The sequence below is a fragment of the Egretta garzetta genome, unplaced genomic scaffold, assembly GCF_000687185.1.
Source record: "Egretta garzetta isolate BGI_Z169 unplaced genomic scaffold, ASM68718v1 scaffold147, whole genome shotgun sequence".
Classification (NCBI taxonomy): Eukaryota; Metazoa; Chordata; class Aves; order Pelecaniformes; family Ardeidae; genus Egretta; species Egretta garzetta.
In genome coordinates, this window is record NW_009260173.1 from 772089 (window position 1) to 784739 (window position 12651).

Here is a 12651-nt window from a genome sequence, read left to right on the forward strand (position 1 = left end):
TGGTGAAGCCATGCTGGCTATCTCGAATTATCTCCCTGGCCTCCATGTGCCTTAGCATAGCTTCTAGGAGGATCTGTTCCCTGATCTTCCCAGGCACAGAGGTGAGGCTGACAGGTCGATAGTTCCCGGGGTCTTCCTTTCTACCCTTTTTGAAAATGGGCACAACGTTTCCCTTCTTCCAGTTACCAGGGACTTCACCTGACTGCCATGACTTTTCAAATATCATGGAGAGTGGCTTGGCTTAATTGCTTAGAGACTGGGGAGACAATTGCTTAGAGACTGGGGAGACAATTGCTTAGAGACTGGGGAGACAAAGGTAAATTTCTGTGGAGTAGCCCAGATCACTGGAAAAGGTTATGGCAGAGCATAAATCCTACCTACCGCTACGACTGCGGTGAAGGGTTGCTTAATCCAAGATGCCATCCGTTATTTCTCATTTGTACAAAGAGAGGAATCCACCGGCAGTGGTCAGCCTCGGATCAGGCCCACCGGTTAGTCCGCCGGCTTCACTCGACAAATTCTTTTCAAAGGGTGAGGCTGAAATCACAGTTTCAACAAACCCCGAGAGGATCTGATGGTCAAATGAGCCACGATTTTGCCAACTCCTGGGCCTTTTCTCCCATGTTAAAGCTGTTACTAAATGCAAAATGTGAAAGTAATAAAACCTTCAGCTTAGCGCAATGTTATGTTTAAATACATTTTGAAAGTATTTTGAAATGATTTGTTGCCTGTCTGCTGGGTTTGTGACAGTCGCTATAGCTGTTAGAGTCATCCTGCCCAGCATCTGTACTCAAAACGTCGAGCAGCAGTGCTTGCACACACAAGCCTAACGCAACGCAGGCAAATCATCTTCGTTCCTAAAAGCAGTCATCTCTCAAACCAAAGTTTCCTTAATTCCTTGGCTCTGAGAAGCAGAACCAGAGCGAGGAACAGGTATCACGGCATCACTGTTGCTAAAGAGCTCCCAAAACCCACTTAAATGCCACTTAAATCTTCACACCAGTTCACTACTGGCCTTCACTCAGCTATATGTGGTGTGTGTGACTCCACAACACACATGGGCACTATATTCATTTAATTTAATATTATTTCGCTTGCTTTTATATCACAGTAACTTTAACTTAATATAACCCTGCATTTAACCTTGCCTTCATACGAATCGCTTCCGCACAAACAAATTATCTCAAAACGTCTGTTGGTTTTTTTCCTTTTACTTAGCCAAAACACTTTACGTTCCCGATTCACATGCTACAAGCTTTATTATGCTGATTACAAAATATTCAGAGATTGTCTGGTAAATGACTCCCCCCTTGCAGCCACTATCAAACACTCAGGCTCAAGAAGAATAAAAAGGAGATCGGTCAACTCTAAAATCCTTTCTTCTCAATATACTCAGGGCACTCCAACTTACTCCACGTAAGATGTCACACATGCAAATATATTTCCTGAAAATCATGGCTCAGTAAAATTATTTGCCACTAGGCCTTGACAGTTCAGAACTATTTCTAAACGTCACCTTACACAACAAAGATTCATTGCTAAATCCAGCATCATACCCAGGGTTTTAAGAACTATATGGGAAACCTGGACTTAATATAATCACCAGAGCAGGCTACAAGAGGAAGAAAAAGAAAAGTCCACAGCCATTTATGCAGAGCAAAAGGATGCTGGCAGCCCCCGTGCAGCCCACTTGCGGGAAGGTTGAAGCTTCAGATTCAGAAATATAATATCGGATGTTTTTGGCAGGGGAGGAACAAACACATATGATATTGCTGGGGTTTTCCCCTCTTTTGCTACAGATTCCTCCCAGGATTATTTACGTGTAGGGGAGTTACCTCTGCTCACCACCCTTACCCACGCCGGCTCTTCAGGTCCCTTAAAAACAGATCCATTAAGAGGGATTTTGCAGCTTGATAGAAATGTTCTTGATGAAGGATTGGCTGCTTATTTTTAAGGAAACACTGAAATCCCAGGAGCAAAATGCCCTTAAAGCAACTGAAATATGCTCAGTTCCAACTGGTTGCAGATTTTGCACTTATCTCGCTACCTGGCTAAAATGTCTCCTTGTTTGGCTTAAACCTTCTCCACATGAAAGCGCTTCTGAAACGCTCGACAGCGGTGAGGCAGCTGCCGTGCTCCTTCGTTACGTGAACCATTTCCATCGCTCTCCTCTTCCCACCCAGTTCCCGAATCCAGCTATTGCCTCCGGTTAATGATTATAAAGGGATTCCATGTTATTTTATATTTTTATGATCATGGCTGTTGCTCATCAAAACTGGAACCCTGCTCTAGTGTTAGGGCTGTTGTGTGCAATCAAACTGGAACGAGCAAGCTGTCAGTGCTGCAGCTGCAGTGCTGCTCATCCTTAACTGAGCAGGACTAGAAATTACTTCCCAAGGAGCTGTAGAGGGTGCTAAACCTTGCACGGATGGCGTGCAACCTGCCATTGCCCAAAGCCTCACTGGCAGTAGCATGACAGGAAACAGAAGTATCCCAGCTGATCCCTCTGGGGGATTGAAGTATTTCCTGGGTTGCTTCTGTCTTGACATCTCCAAATGCCAAAAGTTTCACCTAAACAATTTTTTGAGGGGAGCAAAACCCTTGAGACATTAATTAAAATATTCCATTTTCTTACACTGACGCGTTGCCTCTGATTTCACGTGTTGAAAGAATCTCTTTTCCCCTCCACTCTTTCAAAAGCCAGAGGCATGGGCTTGTTCCTCTGGGCAAGCAAAGAGAACTTTTTCCTGCAGAAAGTATTTTGCCAACTTTTAAAGAGGTTTTCTTTCCCTTTTTTAACCAAAGTTCACTGGGAGATTTTAACACCAACGTCACTCAACCATCCATAAGGTGGGTCAAATGACCTTGTAGGCTGTGGCCAAGATCCAATTTTATATGAGCGCTCAGCAGCTGGTGCTGTCGCTAGAGCTACAGCTTTGCTGAATACCGGTGCCGATGTGGGTTTTAGATAGCAGAGTTATACCTCGTGCTGTGAGTCACAGCATCTACCACCCTGCTTTACTGTGAACAGACACAGGCAGATGTTAACATACCTTCACATTCGCAGATACAAATACATTATTTTTTTTTCGAGACAGCTCCAGGCATCACAGCTTTTGGCACCAGTTCTAAACCGCTCAGAAGAGCTTTGGAGATTTTCTTCTCGTGCAAGATTTTAAAACCATTTTGCTTGGGCAACGTGCCAGGGAGAAAATAATTTAATCACAGAACAGACATAGAAAGAGCACTTGCAATAACAGCTCTCAAAATGCAGAGGATATTTCTTAATTTATAAATATTTAAAGAGAACAATACAAGAGTCACAAATTTGGTGCTTTTTTTTAAGGTCAGGAGGGTTCTCTACACCCATTTTCCACAGTCTCTGCTACACATCCATGCAAAGCATATCTGCAATTAATTAATTTAGCTCTCGAGACAAATCCACTGTAGCAGCTATTAACTAGATTTGTCTCGGGAAAAGAACAGCGTGGAGAACGCGTTCCTCATGCGCCGAGCGAGTCCCGCTCAGCCAGCCAAACACAAATTTCGCTACAAGGCTTGAATAGATCCTCCTTCTCCCCAGCTATTTCCACGATCATTTTTAATTTCCTCTCTTCTTGCAATACCTAATTTGTTCCAACAATAAGTTAAAATTTTAATAATAGGAAATTTGTTTTTCTGCTTTCCTGGGACTTGATTCTTTCCTGTATTATGAGGTGGGTAATTGGTTGTACTTGCTTATCCGTTTGCTTTGCACAAGGGAAAATTAAAAAAAAAAAGAATCGTAGCTTCTAAACACCCATGTTTTCAAGGCAGTAGAGAAAATGGTCTTGGGGGGTGGGGAGGACACACGCAAACAGTTCTTTTTTAAGGCTGAAAAACCACCAAACCACATCCCTGACCCCATCTCTAAGAAAAAATAACGTTCTCATTAAAGACTGACCTGGACAAGTTCGTATCCAAAAAGCTTAGAAAAGAGATTGTAGATTCTCAGCCTATCTTTAGAGAGTGCTGTTTTCATCATTTCTACAGAAACATGAAACTCTCTTGACTTGGCACTAGCAGCGTAAATGCATTTAGCAGTGTACATGGCTTTGCCCTTTCTCAGGGATCACGCATATTTAGATTAAAAAAAAAAAAAAACAAATCAAAAGGGAGTCATCTTTTTAACTTGGAGCACCTAGACGGCTTCAAAGGCAGCAGGGCTTTCCCTTAGTGAAGCCAAAGGTACCGAAGCAGCAGAGAGCCAACAGGAGAAGCAGAGAAGCTAATTAAAACATGAATCCCAACACAAAAAGGGTCTGAAAGGAATGTTCTGGCCCAGCCACATCAAAGCCCAGCGTCGTCAGGCATTCGTCTGGGACCAAGCCGAATCACCCAGTGGCCCGCTCCCTCAGTTAGAAATTTAGCAATGAGGGTCACAGGAGGTGACGACGGAAGGGGATGCAGGGGGAAGGGGTGGCTTTCACCCCCGAGCGGCTGCGCTTTGGAGCGGTGGTCAGAAAACTCGCAGGAGGAGAAACAGCGATTGCTGGGCAGGCGTGTACAGGGCTGCTGGGAGAGGCAAGCGCTGGGGCACTGCCACCATTCCTACGCTCCAACCTATTTCTAATGGTGATGCTTAATTTTTGAAACAGGAACGAGGTGAGACTGATGATAGTTGTGCAGGAGAAAACAAAAACAGTAGTAAAAGGGAGTGAATATATTCTGCCTACCAGGGCAGATTTCTGAAATTCCCTTCTGCCTTCTCTTCCTAAAACCCAGCAAAGTGAAACAGCAGAAAAAAAAGGAAGTTGCACAAGTAAAAAGACATCTTTTTTTAAAAAGTACCAAGTTCTGTCAGGAAGAAAAAAAAAATAGAAAAGAACAGAAATTGTGGAAAACTAAATTAAAACCTGAAGTAAGGCCAGATAAAACCACTAAATCCTGAAAGAGCATCTTGCTGAAATACTAAATATGACACATAAAAGGTGTTCCCAAACATACCAGAAGCAAGACATCTGCCAGAGGGTACATTGAGGGGAGAGATTATGAAGGGATAAAAGGATCACTCAGGGAAGAACGGGTCAGAGCGGAAAAATTAAGTGACTGATTTACAGGAGTGTTCATGAGGCTAATTAGGGAGGTTCCCACCACAATCTCTCTTTTTTTTCAGTGGGAGGTGAGGTTCAGAGCCTATCTCCCACCAGCTAGTCCTGAGAGCAAACAAGCCCAAGAGTTTGTTCAGTCTGGGCAGGAGGCAGAGTTGTGAGGTGCACTAAGTTACTGGTTTCCAGCCTGATGGTTTCCAAAGTTTTCTCTTTCCAAGTTCACTGCTATGCTCTGTTCTCACAAAATAGATTAGAATCATAGAATCATAGAATGTTTAGGGTTGGAAGGGACCACTAGAGGTCATCTAGTCCAACCCCCCTGCAGGAGCAGGGACACTGCTAACTAGATCAGGCTGCTCAGAGCCCCATCCAACCTGGCCTGGAATGTTCCCAGGGATGGGGCCTCCACCCCCTCTCTGGGCAACCTGTTCCAGTGTTTCACCACCCTCATTGTAAAGAACTTCTTCCTTATATCTAGCCTAAACCTACCCTGGTTTAGTTTAAAACCATTACCCCTTGTCTTGTCACTGCTGGCCCTACTAAAAAGATTTTCCCCATCTTTCCTATAGGCCCCCTTTAGGTACTGAAAGGCCGCAATCAGGTCTCCCGCAGCCTTCTCTTCTCCAGGCTGAACAAGCCCAACTCCCTCAGCCTGTCCTCATAGCAGAGGTGCTTCCCTTCCTACTATTTTGCTTTCCAATGTTTTCTGCCCTTTCCTAATTTTTTATCACTCAATTCAAAAAGCAATAGTCTAATAATTATTTTTTTAAATCCATGCAGCATGTATTTTTCATGCTAAAATGTTTCCCAGTCGGGACACAAAGTTCAACCTTTGCAGTCAGCTCTCCTTCCTGAGTTTTCTGAGGCCTTTACACAATTTTTATATCTTATTTTCTCTATATGTGTTACCATCCCTTTTTATTTCCTTACAAGTTTTAAAATACCCACCCCTATTTATTTTGTATTTGAAGAGTTAGAATTCTTTCATTAGACCAAATTTCACCAAGTTAAGCAATCGGTACGGGGAAAGGAAGCAGTTTAAAATCCCTCATGTATTCATCCTCAGCAATGCCTGTGATTTGCAGATGGCCTGAGAAATGAAGAGGTTAGGAGGTCTTCTTCAATACTGCAGAGCCAAAAAACCCTAAAAAGCTGCAGCTTCTCAGCAAGATATAACCAGATCTGCCAGTGGTTATTACTTTGCGACAGCAGTACAGTGTCATCCTCAACGTGCGGGATCTGGTCCCCATTTCTCATTTGCAGAGATAAAGCTGGAAATACCGAGAACATTTACAAGGTTGTTTCTCCTAAGAAGTTAAGGCCAAGCACGTCCTGTGAAGTCAACAACTTATGTTTAGGTAGAAAAAAGACGGAGCTGACTTACTGGAGCAAGAGCTGTGCTGCAGGAGTGCCAGGTCATCCCTAACAAGTCATCGAGTCTCCAGGGCTGCTCTGCCACTCCTTCAGCATCAAGAGAATTTAAGAATTTGAACCTCAGCTGTTCTACATTACTGCAGCCCCAATGAAACCACAAGTTGTTCCTAGCAGGCACATCCCCACAGGCATCTACACGCTTGACTTGCTGCCACACAAACCATCGCTCCCCGCAAAGCGCACAGCGGCAGTGGCAGTCCCTCGGCTGTTGAGCCTGGCCACAACGCTCACCTGCACACAGGAGCAGGCTCACCGCTAGGGTCCGCGCTTCGATCCCAATAGGATTTTTAGGGGAAAGACAACAGTTTAAAGAGACGGCGAGAGGCATATAATTTAGAAACAAAACATGCTATGCTGTAGTAAATGAACTGACAATGTTGGTAGGATTGATAAACAAAGACCACGCACCATATGTCTTCCAGGTGGTAGTTTTGATCGTGCCTTCAGTAACATTTTAATCAACAGGAGCTGAGATCTTATTTACCACTTATGGTTGGTGAGATCTTTTTATAGCCTCCTTTGCAATTCTATAATTTAATTTGTCTGGGTTACTAAATGGAATGAATTGGCTGATTGTTTACAAGGACGTTTCCTGACGTACACAAGCATGTAGTCTAATCTGAGAGCGTGCAAGGCTGTAAACCAGACCTGGGTGCAGAGTGGGAGCTCACCAGAAACAGGAATGCACAGTCACAGCTTTAAAAAAGAGTGAACAGAGCTATTCTGCATTTTACTCCCTGTTTCCAGGACATGTATTGGAGTATGAAGCCTAATGCTGCCGTTAAAGACAGTTACAAGGGCACTTTCTGTTTGCTGGAAATGTAATCTCCTGAGGGGCTCGACAGACATGTACAAACGATTCTGTTGCCTCTGCTTTTAATATTCCGGTCTTAGAAATGAGTCACCTGGCTGAGGACAGCTGGCAACTGTGAAGGCATCTGCATACGGCTTCACACCAAGGTGACACAAGGAAGACCGATTTCTCTGGACCAAAGAAGAGAGCAACTCTCATCAGCCTGCCTCATGGGCGACGCCTTGCTCATACGGGCAAATCCTGGCTACGTTATTCACACTGGAAGTGACACCAAGCTTACTTGCATGAGCAAACCAAACAGAATAGTCTGGTGGATGAGAGAAGGATTATCTGCTCTATGACTCAGGCCCAGGGGCTGCCAACTTTGAAAGAAATGGGAGGGTACACAAATTTTTTTTTCAATTTGAGTAAAAGCACAGCATGGCCCAGTAGCTTCAGATGCTTAACACCTCCTTTTACAGTCAGCTGTGTTTAACACTCAGCTCTACTTAGAAGCTGTAAAATATTTTAACACAATCCGAGAGACACACAAACTGATTGGGAGGTATTAAGCTATAATTTGCCTAAATTCCAAGATGGCATCTCATTAGTGACCATGCTTCTGCAGACTGCAGGCACAACTGGGTGGGAAACTGAGGCATTTGCTTCAATTAAAAATCAAAAGTAAAATTAAAACAGAAATATAGGGCAAAATTAACGTGCTTTGTAGTTTTCCATGAAAGGTGGAAAACAGCCATTAGGCCAGCGATTAAAATATGAAACTGTTTTGAGGAAGGCTGTCATTGCATAAAGACCTGCAGACGTGCAGAGCGACTCCGACATGTTCTTCTCTTCTGAAATGTCAAGACTCCACCTCGGAGGGGTTTCCTACCCATCCTGTTTCTAGGCTAATTGCCAGGACATTTCATACAATTACATTGCTAGTATTTTAAACAGTAGAAACCACCAGTTCAATGTTTTTCATCTTATTTTGTGGAAGGGGGCTTTTTTGGGTTGGATTATTTATTTTTACACTCCTGGGCTACATCTTTCAAAGCAATTTGATTTCTCCTGTTAATAGGAAAACTTTTTTGCAAGACTTCGACACTAGAGAATTGAAGGGAAAACATGAAATTATTTCTACACAAATGTAACATTATTCTACTTCCTCCCCATCAATAAGCTCTGCAAAATCTGACATTTGGTTGAAATAATGGCAGAGCAACATTGATCCAACCTATGCATTTGTTCTAAATACTGGGACAGATCCTCATCTGCCGTGGCCTCATCTAAGCTTCAGTGAAAAAGCATTGATTTGCCCCAGTGGAGTATCTGCTCCAGTAAAACCATCGGCATTGATTGGCTCTGATGGCTTCCCTCTTTCCTCCAGCTCCAAGCCTCCACTCTTATTATTCTCTTCAGCATGTGGGAAGCCACATAGTAGCTGACCCTCTCAACCTTGCCTTTGAGCCAAAACCAACACATCAAGAAAGAAGTTCAATAGGGCAGTATATCCACTCCGGACTGATAGCCAGAACATCTACTCTTGCTATTAAAGGCCTATTGATCGGTCAACAGCAAGGCCACTAAAGACTGGCAGTGTGACCTAGCCTATGTCCAGACTCCCATTTTCACCTTAATAATGCTCCCATACTACTCTGGGACATGTGATGCTTTGCTTATGCAAATACACCTTGTAGGACCTGCAGTGTCTGACTGAATCTTTGCAATTTAGGGTGAGAACGATCTATTCAGCTTCTGCCACTGTAAGAAAGAACGGATGAAGTGGGTTTTGCCCAGTAGGCTTCATTGGAGTCTCTAGTGAACATGGCTAACCACAGCTAATGCAACTTCTCTCCATTGAAGTGGTTCATGTTGCTGTTTTGGTTCACCTTTCATATCTGTACAAAAAGGCAACTCACCTCAAAAATGTAATGTTCTCTAAAAACATAGTGCCTGTACCGGTGCCTCAGTCTGCTGTGCTGAACAGCGCTATTGCATAAGAGGTGTAGGGCAGCAAGCAGCAGGTGAGAGGCACTGCATTTAAATTTTAATTAGCTCTTGCTAGGAGTTGCTTCAGAGGTAGGTTATCTAACCCTTAATTACCATTTGTCCACCTACAGTATTAAAACCTTATTCATGTCCTTCCATTTCAAAGACTTTTTGTACCTCCTGAAAACTGTATTGCTAAGATTGCATATAAATAACTATTCTGAAATAATCCCAAGCGATGATTTTATAAATCTGCTAAGCACCAATGGTAATTACAGAACTTTAGCAATAAAAAGTAAAAAGCTGGGGAAAGTATTATTTTAAGGCACAAAAAGAGAGTCCTCTGGAGCTTGTCTGATTTCATAAATTTTCATTATTTGTGGACTCCTTAAATACATTTTCAGCAATTGCATTCTTTTCTAGAAATGAATTCTCAGAATGTCATGTTCTGTGAAAAGAAAACCCCGCTGTTTTATTAATACCCTATTCCACATCACACTGATTATGTTAATAAGAATAAATATTTTTGCATAAATACATGCATCTGATTTTTTCCTACAGTGAGCATACACTATAATCTTGAGATGTCTCTTATCTCTGGGAGTATTGATATACCGATGGAATGTGACAATTCTGAAGTAACCTAGTGGTGTGTGTACGTCTGAGCCACTTCACTACGACGCGTAGGTGTGGCTGGCACAGAACCTTCCGATACAGCAAAGAAATTGGAAAGCCACCCTGGCAATACAATAATTTGGCAAAGGGTTTCTAATGATTTTTCCGGTGTTGATTTACTCACATCCATTTGCCAGTGCTGGGGAGGTACAACCACCGTGAGAGTATTTAACGCTGGACTGCTTGTTTGCTCCTGCGGGATTCGTGTACCTGCCAGTGCCGGTCTAGACCATGCTGGCAGCTCTGTGATCAACAGGAGGGATTCTGGTAGAAATCGATTTTATCAGAGCCGACAGGTGTGCAGTACTGAGGCTGCTCATGCCCCACACAATACATATTTTTCTACTGAAAAGAAGTTGGAACATTGATGAGATATTAATGTTGTTAACCGCGGGCATCAGCCCACAGCGTTCTCACCCTGGGGTAACCCTTACCCAGGCAGCCGGATTCACTGGACCCAGTGAGGTTGCTTCATGAGGATTGAATGCCATGCAAGTAAAAACTCCCTGTTAAATTATTATGTCCTTGCAATCCTGATTCACGCTGGTAAAAAGAGTTTGCAAGATTTTGCCCTGATTTTATCGCCAAAAGAGCTCAGTGGTTTGGGTATTTTTTTCTGTTGGAGACTTACTACTGCGTTTCAAAGGCAATAGCCTGAGAACGTGCTTACTTCTCATTCTCACTTTTAAATAGGAGAGCATATAGCTACACATCCTGAAATGGATGCTTTAACACTTGGATAGTTTTCTAAATTAAAAATAATGGATTCCTGGCAGGCATCCTACCCCAGTTTACTCACAACATAGGTTTTATTACCCCAGTGTCACTGATAGCGATTGTAGCTGCGCAGTAGTCATAAGTCAGAAAATAGTCTTATGTTGATGACTGAGCCACTGAAAATTAGGTTTTTTCATGACTAATTTATTTTAGAAGGGAGACAATGCTATTCCTGTCATGTAAATGGCTTAGAGAAATAATGCAAATGACATTGGACATTTACAAACTCATTATGATAATGGCAATCTTGAGTAACTTGTAAGGGAGTTCTGCAAATTCCACTGTTGTTTGGCATGATGATAAAGTTCATAACAATCTCTTGATCATTTATCTCCTCCTTTCTCATGAAATTCATCATATACAGATGCAGTACCAAACCATTAAGATGCAATGCAATTTAAATGATTTTACAGAGAACAAAAATTGCTTGATTTATGCCTTTTATCATTGTAACAGAACTAGGTGTACCAGATTCTCAAGCCATTAAACCAATCTCTAGAGCTCTGCCTCTAAAATAGATTGCTCAATTAAAACAAACTTACCTTTCTTACAAAAAATGACCCTCCATTTTTGCAATAATCTAGTTCTTATTCTTGCTGCAAACTGGAGATTCTGAGCACTCACAGTGCGCAACATAAAAACTCTGAGTAAGGGTGGCTCTGCTATAATATGCAATATTCAGTTCCAAATATTTGTTAACTAGAGAATGCACAGTGACCTGAATCTCCGTGCAGGTAACACATCTGGCAGTTCCTGTAGCTTCTCTTTCCTCCCCCACCCCCTCAAATGGCAAACCAAGGCTTGATCAAACCTGTAAAACGCAGCCCCCTGAACACACTCAGCCCGAGGAAAACGGCACAGTGGGAAATTACCTTAAATTCAGTTTCAATGTTGGCTAGTCTGGCCAATTCATTGCTTAGCTCTAAAGCAGTAAGGACAGGGTCTTCACTGGAAAGAGACAAATAAGCAGCACTGGCTAATCCTTTGTAGGCATTCATTCTCGATCGAGAGTGACTAAAGGAATCTTTCCTCTGCTTCTCAATACATTCGTTGCACTTGCAAAAATAGTCATGTGGCCTTTCGATCCGCGCGCCTTTTAGAAGTAAGATGTGAACAATTTCATACTCCTGGCAGTGGGCAGCAAGTATGATAGGGGTAATGTCATGGGAGAACCGAGTTCCATCTTCATCGTAGGCATAAAAATCATCATCTCTCAGTTCCTGCTCAAGGGGACTGAGCGTGAGACGCTGTCCTTGTGCAAAGGCTGGATGGTTCAATATTGCTTCTACAATGCGCACGTATCCTTTACTGATGGCTAACAAAAGGGCATCTCCAACTCGAGCAAGGTTCTCCTTTTTGAGGAGGAGCTCCGTCACTTCCAGATGCTCGTTCCCCACAGCTAACTGTAGGGCGTTTTGTCCCATATAATCAACACAATTGAAGTTCAAGGTTTTGGATTCCTCCAGCATTTTACGCACAACAGGAATGTTGCCATATTCTGCAGAATCGAGAAACCGTTCCTCTTCTGCAGTCAGGCTGGTGCCTTTCTCATTGAACATGTAGGCTGGGCCCCGGATGGCCTGCCTCCGGCCCTTCTCCCGAAGGGTTGTGTGCCTTCGATGCATGGTTTTATAATTGCTGTTTCTCAACCTGTAGAAAACCAGAAAGGAAGGTTGGTTATGTTCTTGGAGAGTCACAATCTCACATAACCTGAAATAAGGTTAGAAATGTCTCATTATGATCAGATCTTGGCTAGTTCTTTTATGATTTGGGCCAGTTGGTTAAAACAATTTAGGATACATGCAGAATAAAGATTAGTTTTCTGAACAGACAAGTTCTCTTCTAACTTGTACACCCTTCTGGATTTCAACAAGGATAGGCAGCACATTC

The 12651-nt window shown here is 42.9% G+C and overlaps 1 protein-coding gene across 2 annotated transcripts in view; it reads right to left on the reverse strand.

Annotated features, from left to right (window-relative positions):
• The window catches only part of TRPC7 (transient receptor potential cation channel subfamily C member 7), a 76659-nt gene extending 64255 nt beyond the window's left edge, over positions 1-12404 (reverse strand). For both annotated transcript variants that reach the window (XM_035897157.1, XM_035897159.1), the window contains exon 1: positions 11634-12404. In XM_035897157.1, coding sequence (XP_035753050.1) covers positions 11634-12386 — 753 coding nt within the window. In that variant the 5' untranslated portion in view covers positions 12387-12404. The remainder of the gene's footprint in view (positions 1-11633) is intronic.
• Positions 12405-12651: the final 247 nt, after the last annotated feature.